General features: G+C 39.5%; 1 protein-coding gene across 8 annotated transcripts in view; it reads right to left on the bottom strand.

The window, feature by feature from the left end:
• The window catches only part of ZNF827 (zinc finger protein 827), a 105,097-nt gene that overhangs the window by 40,524 nt on the left and 43,518 nt on the right, over positions 1-21,055 (bottom strand). For all 8 annotated transcript variants that reach the window (XR_008449621.1, XM_054065137.1, XM_054065138.1 and 5 more), the window contains exon 5: positions 11,681-11,914. Coding sequence is in view for 7 of the 8 variants with exons in the window: in XM_054065137.1 (XP_053921112.1) it covers positions 11,681-11,914 (234 nt within the window). In the remaining variant the exon portion in view is untranslated. The remainder of the gene's footprint in view (positions 1-11,680; positions 11,915-21,055) is intronic.

The raw sequence follows: 21,055 nt of genomic DNA, 5'->3' as shown, positions 1-21,055 counted from the left end.
GTACTCTGTTTGTTTTTCTTTTTATTTAAAGCTTCCATTAGCCTCTTATTATAAAACCACAGAACATTGCATCTGTGTTGGAAAGTATAAAAATAGCATGCTGTGCATTGAAAATGAACACAGAACAGCAAAGGAATGCATCAGGTAACACTGTCAATCAAAAGCTCAGGTAACTCTGCAAACAAATGAGTTCTTCAGATGTCTGACAGACCAAGCTCTGCACCCAGCTGCCAAATTTAGGTGCGGAGTTAAGCTGACCTTTGCTGATCTCTCTACTTTTAAAATATTCTTTCTATTTCTGTTCCTGCTCCACACGGTTTAATTCCTTGCCCTGCATTTGAATCAGACAAACCGATATGACCCCAAACTAAGGCAAGAGCCAAGCAATACCAATGATGTTCTCTCTCTCACAATCAGCTAGCACTCAAAATGCGCTACCTAAATTTGCATATTTGATCATTTCCTTTGACCTTTATCTTCCCAGCTGCACTCTTTTGATCTGACAGAATGTCCCTGCCAAATATGAATCCTGTCATACTCCAATTCCCAAATGCAACCGCACGTAGAAGACTGAAGGAGGGTTTCTATGATAACTCTACAAGAGCCAATGAAAGAGAAACAGTCTGCCCCATGAGCACCAATCACACGCATACTGCACTAGATATCTTGTGAAGGCAAAAGACTGTAATTAAGGTTATGCCCATATCCATCTCATCATAAAGGCAGTCAAACTAACTTCTTGAAGATTATTTTCCCTTCTGTGCTATAGTGAGTTTATTTGTGGAGTAAGTTGATATCCCTTATTTCCTTACAAAGGTATCTCAAATAGCGCAGCTGAAGTTTTTCAAGGACTGGTATATCCAAAGGTCTCCTGGTTAAAATAATTAAAATCGTGATAGCTTTGGCTTTTTTACCCTTTCACATTTCTCCGTGAGTAAATGGGCTAGGTTAAATGAACTGTAATGTATCAGAATCCAAAGTTAGTTTACAAGAGTAATTTTCTTCATGCCAGATTTTTATAGAATTACAGATGTCTGACTCCTAGCAAAACATGGCAGCTTTACCCAGACAGTGATCTCCTAAGTATGGTCTGCTACTCATTCAAAACTAAACTGGATGAAACTCAGAATAAGAGCACAGCAGTGAACATTGCTTATCTGACAGAGATGAACTAAGTCACCAAATACAACTTTTTCTGACCTTAACTTTGTGATGTGGAAACAGTCTAACAGATAAGAGAAAACTATTGGATACACTGAGCTGCAAAGATGCAGAAGGTCCAATATGCCAGACAAACCTTGCTCCTAGGGAAGTCTGGTGTCCCCCTGGGTCCTGGGTTAAGGACATGACTAGGAAACTTCCTAGGCTGCTATAGCCCTCACACTGTTACCTACTACTGCTCTTCCATGTAGGTGGGCATGAAGCCACAATGCACAGTCTAAGATCAATCAAAAGAGACTTTGGGGCCTTGGGATGTTTGGTAAGGGAGTATGAATTACATGTTATTTCTTTTGTCTCTCGTTCCAGTTGTGGGCAGTGACCTTGGAAGAAACAGATGCACCCAGTCTATTAATACATGGCTCCATGGCTGGTGTCACCACCACAATCTTGGCATTTTTAATAACAGCATGGCCTGCACAACACCAGGCATGTTGGCATCAGATGGGATTCTCTTTTCTCAAACAGACAAGAGGGTCTTTGCTCACGAGGTAGCAGGGCTCATTGAGAAAGATTTAAACTAGCCTTGAAGGGGGAGAGAGAGATGCAGTGATGGAGTTGACAATCTTGAGGGATATTGGTCAGGCAAACAGTAAAGTCAGGACCCTGAATTTCCAGCTCTTCAAGGAGATAGTCAGTAGGACCCCCTGGGAAACTGCCCTCAGGGATAAGGGAGTAGAAGAGAGCTGGCATATCCTTAAGGATGCTTACCATAGAGTGCAAGAGCTCTCAGTTCCCAGGTGTAAGAAATCAGGAAAGGAAAGCAAGAGACTGGCATGGGCGAGTGGGGACCTGCTGGCCAGAACAGGGGACAAGAAGGAAATGCACAGGCGGAGGAAGCAGAGCCAGGTACCCTGGAAAGATTACAGGGATGCTGCCTGGTTGTGTAGGGATGGGGTCAGGAAGGCCAAGGCACAGCTGGAGGTGAATTTTGCAAGGAATGCAAAGAATAATAAGAAAGGTTTCTATAGATAAGTCAGCCAGAAGAGGAAGGTCGAAGAAAGTGTACCCCCATGATGAAAAAGACTGGCAAACTGGTAAAAACATATGAGGAGAAGGCTGAGGTACTAAGCTAGTTTTGGCTGGGATGGAGTAAACTTTCTTCCTAGTAAGGCAGGAAGTGCACAAGAAGCTGGAAGGTGACACAGTTTGGAGAGCCAACCCAAACTGGCCAAAGCAATATTCAACACCATATGATGTCACCCTCAGTATTTAACAGAGGGGAGCTGGCTGGGGGAGGTATCACTGCTCAGGAGCAGGGTGGGCATTGATTTTTCTCGGCAGTAAGCAGTTGTGCTGTGTGTCATTTACTTTGTAGATTCTTTTATTGTTGTCATTTTTCTCTTCCTGTGCTGTTCTATACTAAACTGTCTTTATCCCAATCAACGAGTTTTACCCCTTCTTTTCAATTCTTCTCCCCATCCCATTGTAAAGTGGGATGGGAAGGAGGGGGCAGCAGGGAAGGAGTGAGCAAGCAGCCAGGTGGGGCTTTGCTGCCACCTGGGGCTAAACCAGGACAGGTAATCAATAACTTTTTTGCCTCAGTCTTCATTGACAACCACTCTTCCCACACCTCTCGAGTGGATGGACCAGAACACGGTGACTGGGGGAGCAAAGACCCTCACACTGTAAGAGAAGATCAGGTGTGTGACCACCTTCGAAACCTGAACACACATGGGACCATGGACCTGATGAGATCCATCTGTGGGTCCTGTGATCACCGGCTGACGTAGTTGTCAGGACACTCTCCATGATATTTGAAAAGTCATGGCAGTCAGGTTAATTCCTCGGTGACTGGAAAACCTGTAGAAAGGAGGACCTTAGGAACCACTGACCTGTCAGCCTCATTTCTGTGCCTAGAAAGATCATAGAACAGATCTTCCTAGAAACCATGCTAAGGTACAGGAAGGATGGGGAAGTGATTTGAGACAGCCAGCATAGCTTTAACAAGGGCAACTCCTGCCTGACCAGCCTAGTGGTCTTCTGTGATGGAGTGATTACCTCAGTGGACAATGAAAGACCTATGGATGTCACCTACCTAGACTTCTGTAAGGTCCTTCTTTCTAAATGGGAGACATATGGATTTGATGGGTGGACTGTTCAGTGTATGAGGAACTGGTTGGACAGTCGCACCCAGAGGGTAGCGGTGAACTGGTCGACATCCCAATGAAGATAGGTGACAGGTGGTGTCCCTCAGGGGTCTGTATTGGGACCAGTACTGTTCAATATCTTCATCACTGATATAAACAGCAGGACTGAGTGCATCTTCAGCAAATTTGCAAGATGACACCAAGCTGACTAGTGTGCTTGACACTCCTGAGAGATGGGATGAATTGAGAAGTGGGCCCACATAAGCCTCATGAGGTTCAAGAAGGCCAAGTGCAAGGTTCTGTACCTCTGGGTCGAGGCAAATGCTGGTATCAATATGGGCTGGGAGGTGAAGGGGTTGAGAGCAGCCCTGCTGAGAAGGGCTTGAAGGTACTGGTGGATGAAAAGCTGGACACGAGCCAACAATACGTGCTCTCAGCCCAGAAAGCCAACCATACTCTGGGCTGTGTTAAAAGAAGCATGGCCAGCAGATTGATCTTGTGAAACCTCATCAAGAGGACTGCACCCAGTTCTGGAGTCCTCAGCACAGGAAAGACACGGACTCATTGTAGCAGGTCCAAAGAAGGGCAGATCAGAAGGATGGAACACATCTCCTATGAAGAAAGGCTGAGAAAGCTGGGGTTGTTCAGCCCGGAGAAGAGAAGGCTCCAGGTAGATCGGCAGCCTTTTAGTACTTATAGGGAACTTACAGGAAATATGGGGAAAAACTTTTTAGCAGGGGTTGTTGTGATAAGACAAGTTTTGAGCTAAAAGAAGGCAGATTTAGATTAAGTATGAGGAAGACATATTTTACAAAGAAGGCAGTGAAATACTGGAACTGGTTGCCCAGATTGGTGGTAGATGCCCCATCCCTGGAAACACTCAAGGTCAGGTTGGATGGGGCACTCCGAGCAACCTGATCTAGTTGAAGATATCCTTGCTCATTGTAGAGGGGTTGAACTAGATGACCTTCATGGTCCCTTCCAATCCAAACTATTCTATCATTCTGTGCAGCACTAGCCTGCTCTAGAGGGGACACACAGACATGCTCTTCTAATGTAGCACAGTGTGCTTTTCACTTTGAGATGAAAGTCAAAATCAAGTGCAGATTTAATAAAAAACACAAGTCATATAGTAAATATTGCTTTTGCTGATACAATAACTATCCAATGACTTTCCATAGCTGAAATCAAATGAATCCTTGTTAAATCATTCATGCTTCTTTCTACCTTTTTATTTAAAACCTCATCCTGCAACCACAATTCCAAGTTGCTCATATTTGCTGAAACGCCCATCAGCTTTACAAATCAACCTTATGAATCAACTCAAAAAAGAAAGCCTTTCCCATATGCCTTATAAATTGAACTCATCTACTAGTTTTGACAATCAAAAAGACAGGGGTAACTAGTGGGTCAACTTGTACCAACTTCAAAATCTTCCAGTAAGGAGAATCAGGCATTTTGTTATGCTAATTGTTCTGATTTGCTAGAGATAAACATGCCCTAAAACAGCTTAGATAAAACCTCAGAGGTAGGGAACAGTTGGTGAGCCCTGAAGGTTCCACTACAGAGACACAAAAAGTAACATCTGACATTCCCTAGGGCGCTGTGCTTGATGCTTTATTTTGCTAGTATTTTTTTCAAACTGCTGTTTTATATAAGACAATGTCAATGGGCCTTGAATTAATGTAAGAAGAGCCTGCATTAAAAAAAAAATAAAATCATAAAATGGCTCACATTTGTTCAAGTAGAACCTCTGAACTCCCATGCTATAGAACTTTGCAACTACAGGCTTACTTTCACAACAATGCAAAGCAAGAAAAATAAAAAAAGAGCAAATTAAAGCAAAAGACTAATTTCAGTTGTGATATACACCTGCTGCTCCTTCCACTTAAATGGTAGTATTATGTTGCCTACCTGCTCTAATCGCAGAATACAGCCAACCCCTCAAAACTTAGATCAAGAAGAATTTGATAAAAAGTCTACATGTGCAGTGCATTGTTATTTTACAACATATTTCAATCTCTGCAAGTCTCCCAATTCAAGAAAACTCTAGCCTAGTATTCCTGCAGCAAGGTGTCCCTTTGCAAAAAGCCTGGCTCCAGTTCTCCTGTCTTTACGAGTTGACTCTCCAAAGGCAAGAGGGACTGCAAGAGGCCCTTCTGTAAATACAGTGCATCCACAATCCCCTGACAATTTGAAAAAGAACTGACATGCCCACTTCCCTTAGCTTTGTGATCACTCCCACCTGGCTGAGCACCATCAAGGAACAGCAGTAAAGCAAAGGATCAGGATGGTTGTTTAACCCCTTTAGTGACAATCCCTAAAAAATAAAACAAACCAAAACAAAAACAATAAAAACCCCAAACCAAAATAAAATAAAATCAAATCCAGAGCACCAAAAGAAACACACTTGTACCACAGATATTATGATTTCTTATTATTCCAAATTACCTAATCTTTTAAATTAACACGGTTTTCATTGAATGTCAAGATTACCCTGACATGGAGAAAAGGAAGAAGATGAAGTGTAATAACTTAAAGGCATAGTGTGGCATTTACTCTACTGAAAGCTAGGCTCTGTTAAAAGGTACTTGTTTTTTTTGTGACTTTTGTTGTTTTGTGAGGTTTTTAAAGATCTGGGGGGGGACCTTAGACTTTGCAGCCTTCCCATGCTAGACTTTCCTGCAAATGGGCAGAATTTTTTCATATTTTTCCTTCTTTCCGGTTTAGACATTAATATTGTCATGAAACAAAGCAAAATCTATCAATAGGTAAGAAACAACTGCTAGGTGAGCTTCTTTGGGATTATGTTATTATGCGGATGTCGTGAAAAAGCTTATTAAACTGCATGGCTGGATATGAACTTCATGTAGTATAGCACTGACCCGAGAGTCTCAAAATCTTGAAAAAACCACAGTCTGGAACCTGACACATTGCTACAGTAAATCTAGCTATCTAGGAACTTGTAGCTGTGTTTTAATTACAGTATAGAAAAAGATACACTTTAACCATTCACAATCAATTTCACATTTCTGTTGGTTAGAAAAAAAAGACCAAACACAACAGAAAAACCTTGGCTGGGAGTGGGACTTCATCTGGTGATGTGAATTGCCATGATTTGCCATCTCTCTAGTTCTCATCAAAAGAAAGTCTTATTTTGGGTCATATATTCTCCCATTTACTTTTGTGGGCTTCTACAGAAGCGTCTGCTGCTGGCCAGACCTTTCTAATGAACTATTCAGAGATCAAGGAACAAAGGACTTCACTCTGTTTTCACCCCTCTGTCCATTATTGAGGCTCCCTAAGCAGGGATGAAAGCACTCTTGACAGCATCCCTGCAATCTACGTATGGAGACTCTTACGAGGTCCCGACAACAGCTCTCCCTCCAAAGACCACAGCTGAGCTCCAACAAGTGCTTCCCAGAACAGGCCATGAAGTTATGAAAAAGAAATATAGAGGAACGTTAGTTCCTCTGTCCCCTACCTTCACCCAAAGAATGCAGTAATGTACGTTTTCTTCATCATAGTAACAATAAACCTGAAGACTGTCAACACAACCCAATAAACCTGGAAAGATTTTATGACTGCTAAGAATAACAGCATCCTAGCCATGGACTCGGTTTTATTGTCAATTCACATTGCTGATGACAGCCAAGCATAAAGCCACCCAAACCCTAAAATGAGGTAAATCTGATACCAGTTGTCCAGCCACACACACATCGAAAGCAATCCTAGTTAGCAAACTTTTAAACTAATATTGTTTAGTTCCTCTGGAAGTCTGTGCTGTTGTGACTGGACTGGTTTTGGGATAAGATTATTTAAAGCCTTCTCTGACAGTCCTTCACCTTGCTGTGGCCTAATGCACTACGTGTCATTTTCGGAATGGGAGTAACATTGAGATGTTCTAGCCTTCATCTTACGCTACAATCGTATTAGCATTCTTTTTTCTTTTCATTCCTCTTTCTAAATAGAAGTTCTCATCCCTGTGCTTTCAGTTAAATGTAAGATAGTGTAAAAAAAATTAACTGCAAGGCATGAAATAGGGAATTGACATAAACATTTTCAAGCGGATAAAGACAATTAAAAAAAGGAAAAATACCACCAACCCTCTGCAATAACCAGCTGTGCCGAAAGAAGAACTGTCATGTAATTATGTGATAATAAATGGAGTTGATCAAGAATGCTTTTGGAATCAATTGTATGCACCATTTTGCTTCATGACCTTGGCACAAAATGTATGTATGCACTAATTGCATCTGCTGCTAACCCAAAATGATGACACATTGTTGGTACTGGGGAATTGGTGTATTATAAGAAGCACTGTGTGACCTGTAGACTGAAGCACAAAAAAAATCTAAAGGAACTGAATAGTACAAAGGTCGTGCATTCGCTAGTGAGAACAAGGAGATGTGCAATTGTGCTATGCACAGGGAATTGATCCACTGAAATAAAAGACAGAGGAGAACAACCTGAGTTACTACTGAAATAGAAAATTACTACATTTCACAAATAAGATACAGCTGAAATAAAAGCAAATGTGATTCAGACAACATTTCTAGGAAAGATGGGGACATACTAATGCCATAGTTTGAGGCACACAGGTAAAATATTACTTATAAAATGTTGGTACCTGAAAAAGATTTTATACATCTCCAGCTCCGCATTCATTTTTGGACAAGAAGTCAAAACCCTGTACGCTTCTGAAAGATAATACATCCCCAGAACATATTAGCAGCATGACTATTCGAACAGAAAAATGAGGTTTTAGGCTCAAATATTAGCATGTAAATGCTAACATTTATTTTAAATTTCAGTCTCCTCTGGAATCTAACTTTCAATTTATAAAATTCAGTGTATAACACTGACCAAGGTTCACTGGGCTGTACCACTTTATTAAACATTTTGAGAAAAAAATTAGCTTTTCCACGACAAAGAACTCATAAGACTGCTGAAAACTGGTTAAGATGTACTATTCCATTTCTTATATGTGATTTTTGCAACATTTAATAGGATTTAAAATCTGGTAGTGATGGCACCCTTCCAAACAGAGACAAGAGCGATTTGCCCCACTACACTACTTCCTCAAATCTTTCTGCTTATCGTTGGATCTAGTCTCTGCCAAGACCTAATAATGGACAGAGTTCACAGCCAACTTTTGTACATTTGTATAAATCACAGGACTTTTATGCTCTTCTGTAAAACATAGGTTGAAAGTCTGCACTGAGGCTCCAATTTTGCCTGTTAACACCCCTAAAGACCATTTTTTCCAAACGGGCATTTCATTTGCTTTTAAATAGCAAATCGGTTGGTAAGAAGTTTTCTTTAGACTGTCTGGATGGAAATGAGTTCTGCCTAGACAGGCCCAGGAGACGTTAACTTTCTTAGCTTAAATAATCCTTTGGAAGAAGTGTGACTAGATATGAAGTGACTAAGTATCATGGTTTTGAACTGTGAAGTAGAAGAGCTGAATCTAAGTAGAAGACAGTGGAGAAAAAAACTGGTATAAAAGGGCAGGTCACCTCCAAGTAAGGTCCAGCTCCACAAAAGTAATATGCAGTAAGGGCCTGATCTTAAATACTGATTGTGTGCTGCAAGAAGCATGCCAGTGTCCTGATAGCTTTAGCTTAATAAGAAAAAAGAGTGCCTTGTGTAGAAGAACTAAACCAGACAGCTGCTTTTGATTTTGTCTTGTTTCTGTACATCTACCTCCACACAATAGTAAATGTTCTGTTAATGTCCTCCTACAGTAAAATATGTTTATACTTCTAACTTTTCCTAGCTTTAGAGTAGTTTCTGAATGGCTGACAAGTCCCTCCATCATAAGGGCTGGTGATTTGCAGACTCTCTTACCAGTCCAAACTAGGTTCCACAGCTGGGAAGGCCTGCCACCACACTGCACAAGATGAGCTAAAAGCTAGCAACACAGCATCTCTGGGAAAGAGGTTCCCCAGTGAAAAATATAAACCAGCGTATCCTTCACATGAAAAGAGACAGCAAGGACTGTGCCTAAATCCCAAGAGGCACCCACAAAGCTGCAAAAATCAGCAATATTATTGCTCAGGGGATGACAGAAGCATGTATGTCAGGAATACAGGAAGCAAAATACTATTATACCTGAAATCCCTTGCTGAATTTGTATGCAGTGCAAGTTTTGGTAATTAGTGTTACACAGAAGAAAGCAAAAAGAAAAAAAAAATCCAAGGATATAATCCATTCAATCTTTAGCAAGAATATATAGAGCCCGGAAGGACCTGACTTAAACCCAATTACATAATATATTAAATCTAATAACAGCACTTGACTGAAGATTTCTCACAGACAGTAGAACATGCAGATATACCTATTCTTTCCCCACCTTTTTTTCTTTCACTCCTTCCAGTACCACAAAAAAGCAAGAAGTTTGTTTTGTTTTCACTTTACCCTGAAGAAGTGGCTTAATTGTTTAAGTTCTAAACTCACCAAAACCAGAGTGCAGAATTGTTTACAATAAGCTGGGAAGTCATCAGGGATCTCAGAGTATTGTACATAAAGTAAATACTAAAAACTCACTAATGACAGTACTGTATATTTGCCCTATATTAAACTGCATCTTAGTATTTTCTTTCTTTACAGTCTCTGCCTTAGATGGCAATTCAGAAAGAAGTACAAGTTGAGAACACTGTAAGCGGTAAAACTGGATAACCCCACCCACTGGCTGATTCAGGAATACCAACCGCAGCAACACTGAGTAAATCCTAGAGCAATTTTTTACCTTCTAATCTACGGCTTAACCAAAAACACCACTATCAGCAAAAACGTCTCAATTTCTAGGAGATCATAAGACAAATGTCAAAACTAGTGTATTTTTTACTACAGCCTTTAAAGACTAGGAGTTCCCAACAGAACTCAAGAATTTGCTCATATAAACATGTTTAAGACAAAAGTATTCTAATAGCCTGTAATAAAACTATTTAAACACAGCCTGCTAGTGCCACATTCAAGATACACAATCAAGAACCCTAGTGACTCCAAAGTACTTGAGAAATCATTAAGTTGCACAGCTCTTTCTATATGAAAATAGTTATAAATATTCAAGAAAAATAAAGTCACACATTAAGATTCATTAGACTCTAAAGTTCTGTTACCAGAATACCATATTCAAACCAATTATCAGCAGCAACAGTGCACTACATCAATAATCAAATGTTTAGTAAGCGGGAAGCTGTGAAAAATTGGGAAACGTCTGCTCAGATTAACTTTTACACCTGGAAAGCACTTTTTGCACTATTAACAAGGAAGGCTTGCAAACCTAGGAGTCAAACTCTTCTCCAAATTAGAGTGTGCAGGTATGAACAGAAGTGAATCGATTACATGTTAGAATTTATGAGGGAGATCCTAGTCAAAGTCTTTCTGATATAAATTTGAGCTCAAATTCAATGCTGACAGTATCCAGTTAAGCCAAATAACTTCAGATAGCTTGAGTAGGGATCTCAGAAGTTACTAAACTTGTAAGCATTTTCACCGGCACCTCGTGATTTTGGCATACTTCAAAAAAAAAAAAAAGTCTTATCCAGTTTTGGAGCAGACTTAAAAACTGACTCGTCCAGTTCAGGTGCAGAAGTATGAAACAGCCTTCCAGACTGACTTTCACATCTTAGTCCTGAAAACTGAAGTCTACTAGAAGTTCAAAGCCTTTTTGTCATTCACTTAACCTGTTCCCAGCAGGGAGAATCCAATCCTTTTACTTTCCCTTAAAGTTAAACCTTGATTCTGACAGTTAGACAAAGCATAGTTAGCAGAATGTACATTTTTATTGGACTCTCCAGCTATAATGGTACATATGTGTACACACGTGCATACTGTCTACTTGTCTGGCAGAAGGATGTATCACTAAGGCAACATAGGCAAGTTTGAGTGGTCTCCCTACAGCAGTAAGCTGGCTCAGTTAACATTATTTTTTTTAACATTATTTTTTTTAACAGGGTATCTTATAATTTTGAACACAAGATACTGTGAGAAAAACCAAAAAGCTTTATGGTATATAAGATATAGTTCAGTACAGATGCATTCTTATGATATTAATGAAGTGACGTGAATAAATTGTTATTAAAATGTTTTGGTACATTTTAAAAATTACAGCATCTAAAAGCATTAAGGCATCGTTTCTTTTGACTTATCCCATAGTCATTAATTTGTAAACCAGAGCACAGATAATGAGATACTGTGGCGACAAACCAAACTGAGATGTCTTATGTATATGAACCTGCACTGACAGACCTTTTCAGTTGTTCCTTCATTTGCTACTAAAGCTAAATATTCCTTCTGCAAGGTAACCTGCCAGCATACATTAAAAATACCCAACAAAGTTGAATATTATTAAATTAAGTATCTACCTGAAAGCTTCATGAGGAGCTCAGATGCTGCCTTGACTGACATGTCCGGCCTCATCACATTTGCCTGTGCTTCCTGCGGCTTAATTTTCTCCTCAGGGACGTTTGGAGCTGAGGCTTCCGATTCCTGGCTGAACACATAGCTGGACTGAGACAAGGTTGAACTTGCAGTTTCTTCATCCTTTGGCTCCTCTTTCACTTTAAACTGGGGAGTCAGGGGTTCTTTTTGATTTGCAGCTGTCAAGAGAAGGAAAGAAGTGAGAGTTAATGAGGTATGTAATCACAGAGCAGCTAGTAACAGGAAGAAATCATAACCTGATAAATGCTAGAGCAGGTACTGGAAGCAACCACGTCAAGCAGTGTTCAAACATGCGTCAAGAGTTGAACAAACTTCTGCATCTTTTGTAGAAGGCGACAGTTTTGAAATACAAAGCCTGCCATGTACCAGAGCTCAAGAAACCATCCTTGTCCTCCTACTTTATTGCCCCTATTCCTAAAAGCATTTATAAGTCTTCTACAGGTTTGATGGAAGTTTAAAACATCATTTCATGCAAGGGCAACTTTGTCCAAGTCCCTGGATACTACATGTTGAGTTCCTAGTGCATGGAAGAAGGAAGAGATGAAGAGTAGAAAGTCAGGGAAACAAAGAGATTAGCAGGGAAAAGAACAGCAAATTCTTAGGTCCTAAAATTTGGTATGTGCTAAGAAAGAGAACACAGGGCCTTCCAGAAGACAGCTCTGCACCAGAATATGCTGTAAGAGCACTGTTCCAGATTCTACATCCATAAAAAAGAAAGCAAATATTCACAACAATCCTTTCAAATACTCCATGTAATCAGCTGCAGTCTCAGGAAAGGGTACAGAGACCTTAGGGCTACTTAAAATCTGCTCACTGAACACTGCTGTTCTTGAAGAGGTCTTTTTGATACCCCTTGACAGCAGTAGATCCTTTGCACTACATTTGGTTGAAGGGATAAAACCAAGAGCATCTCTTAAACAATACTTCCAAATCCAAGCAATATAAATTCACAGGCAGACTGCATGACAAATGGGAGGCTAAAGAATTTGCGCTATTTTTCAGCAGCTTTTCTTATAATTCTTTATGTTTGTCCACTAAAAGATACTTCCTTCTCTGCTTCTTAGTGAATTTTTCTTGTTCAAAATTTCACTTTAAATTCCCAGTAATGCACAGCAGATGCCTTGTTCAGTGTCCCAAACTTTGATGAATTTACTTTTTTCTCACCTCTCTAAACCTCTGCCTCCACAAATATGAAAGAGCACTGTCCCTGTTTTTTATTTTTCTAAGCTCTCTCATCATTTACCTCACTACCTCTCTTACCTATTTTCCTCCTTCCATAAGACAATCCCTTGCCTACCCTATGACTCTTGCAGACAAGCTCTGTCAAATCTCACTTGGACCATGTAAGAAAGATTTACTCCACCATCCCTTTCACAGGTTGCAGCAGGGCATTAGAAGCCAACGTGCATCACTCTGCTGCAGAGTTGTTACTACGCAAGCTCATCACATGAACAGGAAAAGCTGAGGAACTGGCATAGCACATAGCTTTTTACAAACTCTCTGGCTCCTCAGCTTCCTGCCTTATTTCCTCAGATATTCTACTCCTCGGCACTTCCCCCAAAATCTGACTCCTAGAGAATCTGAATTCCTGCATCCCCCTGGGAAGCGCTTGCAATCTCCCAGAGACTTCAGCCCTAAAATACAGGGTATGATTGCCATCTTTATTGCAAACAGACATTTCCATTCGCTACTTTGAGCTTTGTTCATTGTTACGCTCCATTCTGCTGTGGTTTTCTTTGTTTAGGTCTTATTTTATTTTTAAAGTTACTACATTATCCTGTAAACAAAACAAATCTTTTCAGTTTATGTTCCAGGTTTGTTTGATTTTTCTCCTTCCTTATTCGTTGGCAAGCCATTATCAAAGAACAAACTTAAAGCAAACAGTATAAACAGTGTACACATGTACAGCATGTACATACACATGTAGGAAATTAAATTACCTTACATGTGTAATTTTTAATAGCTTTTTAATCAGTATAAGGAATTGCTTTTTCCTTTTTTAAAAGGAGCAAAAGTGGAAGTATGAAACATTAAAGCAGGCTTTAATTAATCAAAATACAGGTTAAGGCTCTCAAGCTAATCTTATCTTTACCAAGATACTTACCAAAAAAATCATCTATCTTCTTTATCCAGGCCTACATTTTTCTAGCTCAGTCTGTTCTGGGATTTGACCTGGGGTGATGAACGGTCACCACAATAAAAAAAAATATTAAAAAATAATAAAAAAAAGGACGCGAACCTTCTATGCCACACTACCTTCTGCATTCCTTCTCTTTTAAAACAAGTCACTCCAGCTGCTACCAACATGAAAAATACCTTCACCAGAAGCTGAGTGCAATTGATAAGGGGCATTCTGCCTGAGCTTTCAGAGAACTGGGAGAGAAAAGAAATGGTTTTTTTCCTATTTTATTCATTTCAAGAAAGTATTAATTCAAATTGTCCCAGAAAATAAAGGAAACATGAGTCTGAGCAAAGAGGTAAAGATGACCTACTGAGAACCATCATTACCTTTGAAGCGAGCTATGTTGCTGGCCATTTTCTCCCCATGAACTAGGGCAGAAAATGGACCAGGCAGAGGCAGTGCTATAGATCAGGTCAGCACACACTTTTACCATTTAAAATACTGAGGTGATATTAAAATCACATACACAGATCAGTTTCCAACAATATACTGTGGTCCAATACAAGCCAGGTTAAGAACAGTGTAAAAACATCAATACACCAATAGAAGCACTGCAACAGAATTCATATAAAATCACAGCCTTGAACTAGGAACATTTTTCAGAGTCATGTGCTATAGGATGTGGTGGCAGGTGCCTTATGGATTCCTTTACCACAAGGAGGAGGAGGAACAAGGAGGGTGCTTTTAGAAGAAATTAGCATTTATTCAGCCTAGAGAAGAGAAGGCTCAGGGGCACCTTATAGCAGCCTTCCAGTACCTAAAGGGGGCTACAGGAAAGCTGGGGAGGGGCTCTTTATCAGGGAGTGCAGTGACAGAATGAGGGGTAATAGTTTGAAGCTGAAAAAGGGGAGATTTGGATTAGATATTGGGAAGAAATGTTTCTCTGTGAGAGTGGTGATGCACTGGCACAAGTTTCCCAGAGAAGTAGTGCATGCCCCATCCTTGGAGATATTCAAGGTCAGGCTGGATGAGGCTAAGAGTAACCTGGTCTAGTGGAAGGTGTCCTTGCCCATGGCACGGAGGTTGGGACTGGATGATCTTTAAGGTTACTTCCAACACAAACCATTCTATGATTAAACCCTCTTATCACCAAGCCAAAACTTAGCAGCTGTTTTGACCCAATCCAAGAGCAGGTGTCAAGTGGTACCTCTATGTTTTTCATCCTAGGCTATTTTGAAACTCTACTAAGATGAAGCCAAGTTCTAATAACTCGGAGAAACAAAAATTCCAGGTAGGTCACATCAGAGTTTAAGCAGTTTCAATAGTGACACACCCAGAATGACTTGAGCAGGTGATCTATCAAGTTTCCCTACTCTCCTATGTCTCACTTTCCCTTTCTTTTCCTACCCCACACGTCAGCTCTTCCACTGTGACAGCACATGCTGCTATAAGCCACTGCTCCCTCGCATTTCTGAGCCACCACTTGGGATAACAACGATAGAACTATGTTCACAGCAAATCTACCAGCACATCAGCCATCATCTAAACAAGCTCTTCATGACATCTGCATACTCGGTTTCTCCCCATGCGTCTACATCACTTATGAGAAACATAAAACATGGTCAGTGTCCCAAAATCCAGAGGAAGTCCTGATGATGTGCATTTGGCAGTATCTTGTGAAGAGGAAAACAAAGCCAGACTATTGTTCTTATCTATGTTGCTGGTTTGGCTCACTCTAGCTCCTCTGCTAGAGTAGCAGAGTTTGCTCTGCACAAGGCAAAAGACAGAATTAATAAATTAGCGAAGAAATAGGGTTTTATTTCTTTAATTATCTGACAGCACATTTCTTGAACTGACTACACTTTCCAAAAATCAAACATATGAAATGTTGACAAATCACAAAAATAGAATAATTATTTACTTCATTTTTCTTCCCCTAGAAAACAAAACCAAATAAAATCAGACAACTATTGGGTTGGTTTCAATGCAATTGCTTCAATTACCGGGGTTTTTGCTTCAATTAATAGGGCATTTGCTCTTTCTTGAAACATACTAAAGAAGATTCTAGTGTCAGTGAAGTGTAAATAGAAAGACAAAAAAAAAGGGAGAGGTTGCCCAGTCCACACGTTAAAACAAGATGGGAAAAAAATCCACCTGAAACCAAAAAAAAACCCAAATGACACCAAAACCAACAAAAATCCGCAGCATTCTTGCCTCTGTTCCATCGTGGATCCACATTTATGGTCAAAACTGCTAACACATAGGAAACAGCAAGTGTGATGCAGCCACTAGTCATATGAGGGAAAACAAGAAACATATGTAAGAAAATGCACTGCAAATAGGGAAATAAAAGTTGACTGAGATCAGTTTTTAAAAAAACTATGAGGAATCTTTTAAAAATCAGAACTAGACAAGAATTAAAAAGATGATGTTGAATTCTAATAAATATTATTTGAACAAGAAAGTTATTACTCCCTAGAAGGAATAACATCGTCTAACTACATAAAAAAATAGATACACATCCATATACTTAATTTGTATTTAATTTACATTAATTCTGAACTACAATGAGAACAGACTGAAGGATGTGTTGCCTGCAGACTGAATCCAAAAACTTCAGCAATTTAATTTTCAAATACACAGTGAGTAAAAAAAAACCAACCCACCTAGCAAATGCAGTGGCATAGGCAGCAATCTTTCAAGTACGGTTGATAATTCTCCATTTGTCCCATTCTATAGCCAGAAAAAAAAAGATCAAAGAATATTCCAGACTGCTGATTTAGATCTTCCGGGCAACTGGAATTATTTGATCCATTTGGCAAAAGAAGATGATGAAAGTTGTAATGCTTCCCCCAAACTGCCAAATGCTACCAGAAAAGCTTTGAGGATCTGCCACTAATATGAAACACTACGACAGAAGATGCTAATTGTATCAGTCCAGTTATGAGGATTTCTAAGTGCTCAAAATGATTATAATTTAAACAGGAAAAATGGGTTGATTTCTTCAAGCCAGGCTTAATGTTACAAGTCACAATCAGCAAGAAGTTGGTCACTGTTGCATCGGTCTGCACAAAGAACATGAGAAAGAGAAAAGAATCCACAACAAAATGCTGTCACAGAAGAGGCCATGAGAAAAAGCATCTACAGAGTCTGGGTTGAAAGGAACTGTGATGAAAACGCCACTGCACCATCACGTTATTTTAAAAGAGATGCCTGACTACAGTTACAAAGAGCAGAGCCAGCAGGACAGTCATAGCTAAGGGAAAAGGGGAAAGTGAGGACACTTTCCAAAAGGCACTGCAAAACTGAACTGGTCTCCTTCAGATCTTGCAAGAAAACTTCCTCTTGTGAATTTCCTCAGAGCCACCATGGCAAAAGGACCATGGCATGACTTTTACCTGAGGAAGGAAGGACAACAGGACAGTGTAACTAGTCTCTCATTTCTTTTCAGTGCCTTCTGCCCTGGAGTATTAATCTGTCCCAGAGCACCTCATGGTACCCAACCCTCTTGGGAGTGCTAAGCCAACTACATTTCATTTTCAACGCATTCAACTCTGCCCTCAGCCAAATAAACTAACCAACAGGGCTCAAAGGAAGAGGATAGGAATTATCAATGAAAAATGCTACTTATGACTTAAGGCTGCTCAGCATTAAAACGTTTCTTTTTACCTAAACAGTAGAAAGGCAGAATAGAAAATCACAAGAAGTATTATGCAAAACCTTGCCACCACAGGGCTTCCAGAGACCACTTCAAATACAAGGTCTTCTTGCTTAAGTATGTAGAAAATGCGAAAGCAGAAGTTAAGAAAAGGCCAGCTAACTATCCTGATTTTCTGTGAAGCTGCTTTGCATTTAAGGAGCCGTAGTCAAGCAAAATGAGATACGGCACTGGGGAACAACCAGTCCTGTTACTGTCCCCTCAAAATTTCACAATATTCTAGTCCACGTGGAATAGAAGATTTAGGCAAATTTCTAAGGCAGCTGTAGAACCATACACGCCTCATGGCCCAAGATGTCTCATACAGCCAAAGTCCCACTTGCTGAACAAAGGTGTAATATCTGCCAAGACCATCTTCTCCTTCCTGGGTTAAAATCAAAATAACAGCAGAATACGTAAAATTCTGGACAACGGGGCGGAGAAGAGTGAAAGGAGCAAAGAAAAATTTGTTGCTGACAGGAAAGAATTGTTTGCAGTATGGAAATTTCTTCTCTCTACAAAGGAACAGAGAAGGGGAAAAACACCAGACTGACTTCTGTATTTGTTTAAGAAAACAAAACCCAAAACAAACAATCAGAGATGACTGAACCAACAATGTCTTCAATTCCCATTTTGGACAGATGTGACAGAAAGGCTCGTGAGCTAGGAATTCTGCCCACAGTAATGGTGTAATCAGTAAAACAAAAGAGCCATCAGCCTAGTCTAGTCTTATACTCCAAGTGTAAGAGCTTGTGTAGATATTAACATTAAATTGTAAGCAGAGCTGGTTCATAATTATATTCATGTCTTCTTTTAAGTTGTATAGGGCTGAGTACACAAAAAAGCAGTTTGTTGTCTTGCATTTTAAATGACTGAATTAGAACAAGAGTCTACACTGCTTTATCTTGCTAAATTCCATATATTCCTTCAAAGTGTAAACCACAATGAGTACGATTTTTAGGATGCCCGGAAATTGTGGATGTAAGACTAGCAATTGCTGAATAGAGATTATAAGGGTGGCAATATATCAGTGGCAAAGATTAGTGCAAGCTTTTATTTGCCCCATTTTTAATTAGCCATGTTATTGCCCTTTTTCAGTTCTATTTTAAATTAGAGGTCTATACAGAAATTATGAAAATATGAATCTGGAGAGACACTTCAAAGAGAAATCTTGATGACATCAAGGGTATTTACACTGACAGCATCATTATGGAATTCACAGTATTTTTAAATTAAGGATATGGCTCAATTATTGCCAGTCCTGTACGCTTACATATTCTAATTGAAACTTCACATGCAGGCATAAACTCTGAATCCTAAACATAGGCAGCATGGTTCTTTTCTTTGGAACTTGCTACCCAAATACATCAATTATGACAATTTAATTGGACGTGCCTTTATTTTATTAAAAATAGCTGTTTGAAGAGTTCAAGCCAGTCGGTTCAGTTCTGCCAATGGCAAATGCTAAAACATTTCAAATTATTTGTGTTACCTTTTAAGCAATGCAGTAATTTTTAAGAGCCAAACAGAACAAATAATTTAAGCGATTACTTAGCTTATGTACTAATATTTTGTATGTAGCCATCTGATGATTTACTATTTCACTATTCCATTAATGGAATCAGCTAATAAAACATCAATGTGAAGTCCAAGTACTTTGGACAGCCATCAAAATCCCATGGAAGTATTATTTTCCAAAATAAAGATTTGACTCCTTACATGATACTGACAGCAGATGTAACTTAACTGTGAGAAACCAGAGTTTCTCATTTGTTTTACACAGCCACCCCCAAGCCCTCAGTGTGTTATCTCTCCTTCTTCCTCACTATTTTGAAGTTTTTTCCATGGAAGTAGCTTGGGGAACATAAAAAGAACTACAGAGGCAGACGTACTTGATAATACACATCATCACAAGACGAAGAGACATGCTTTCTAGAGCAATGCACTTGGTGAGCACAGAGAGGTGGGGGAGAGAGGCCAGCAATGAAGTATGCTTTACAATTACTGTTTCCACACAGAATTCCTTTGAGATCAATCGTGGAAGAAACCCATTCATTTTGATGGGATTCATTTATTTTTTAACGTTATGAAAAGTAACTGCAGGACATAATACCGGCACAGTAATAACTTCACTAGAGTACACGGGCTATTGTAATTTGGATCACTGTGAAAGCCGGTTTTTATTACAAAAGAAAACAAGCCGTAGAAGTGGGTGGAAGGACACGAGTATTTAAAGAGATGTGTTGTATAGAGTCTACCACTGAAACCTTTGAAACAGGAAAAGCAAGTACTCTGCAAATTAAGATATGATGCAGTTACAGTCTCAATGTGGAATTAACGCACTGGGGGAAGGAAGCGTTTCGGCAAAGCACCTCAGCAACTTAGAGCACACAAGCAGTCCTATTGAAACAAGAGGAGGAAGATCTGAAGATAAACACATGCCCATTCTTAAACATTCTTCTATTTATATGTTGAGTCATCTGCTAATTCTCTTTACAAACAATAACCCTTTCAAAATTTAAATAAAATTTCAGAGAACACTTTTAAATTTCTTGTAAATTTAAAGCTTCTCCTACTTTAAACTAGGACCTGGAGAATGGAATCTGGAAAAAAAATAATCAAGATTTGTTCTTATTTTTAGATTCACATTTGGCAATTTGTGGTATGCCTTATTTCATAACACACTTAAGTAAAAATCTTTCTGGCACACAATGGCACAGAATTAGGGCTGAAGGGATCTCAAAAGATCACCCACACCAATATTTCTCAACCTCTATAAATTTAAAGCTCCCCTAAGTCTTTCTGAAAAAAAATCAGAGGACATTTTGAGCACTGTCATCACAATTCATTTCTGGCCTACTTGAAGTCAGGTCTAACATTGAATATTTAAGTTTTTTTCCAACTTTACTTCTCTACAGCTTGCTGTTTGTTTTTGCTCAGCTGAAATTTCTTGCAACTTCTTCTGATGTCCTATGGTTCACTGACTGTGATACACAGACCTAGTCCATTCTACTGCCCAATACATGACCAACCACAACTAACAGGTAGTTATCTAACCCGTTTTTTAAATTCTCCAGAGATGCCACAATCTCTTCAGCCAAACTATCACAGAGGTTTAACTACTTTAAGTTTTGGAAAGATTTACCTAATGCCAACTTGAACAGCAATACAAACCTGTTAATTTTCTGTCCTAACTATGATGAATCACCAACAGATTATTTGCTTCTCCCCACAAGAAACTTTTTAATGCATTGAAAGTTTGTTAATGACTCCCCTTAGTCTTCTCTATAGGTTTCACAAACTCACTCCCTTTCATCCATCGTCTCTGGGGATGTTTCTAAACCTCCAGGCATTCCTCCAGCTCTCCTTTGAAGCCTTCCCAACTGTCTGCACCCTTCATAAACTACAGTGCCACAATTTCGGACTTCAGTGAGACTGAGAAGAGCAGGACTGTTTCACAGAATAGTTTGGGTTGGAAGG

The sequence above is a fragment of the Cuculus canorus genome, chromosome 4, assembly GCF_017976375.1.
Source record: "Cuculus canorus isolate bCucCan1 chromosome 4, bCucCan1.pri, whole genome shotgun sequence".
NCBI classification, from domain to species: domain Eukaryota; kingdom Metazoa; phylum Chordata; class Aves; order Cuculiformes; family Cuculidae; genus Cuculus; species Cuculus canorus.
This window is presented reverse-complemented; position numbering and strand designations above follow the sequence as displayed.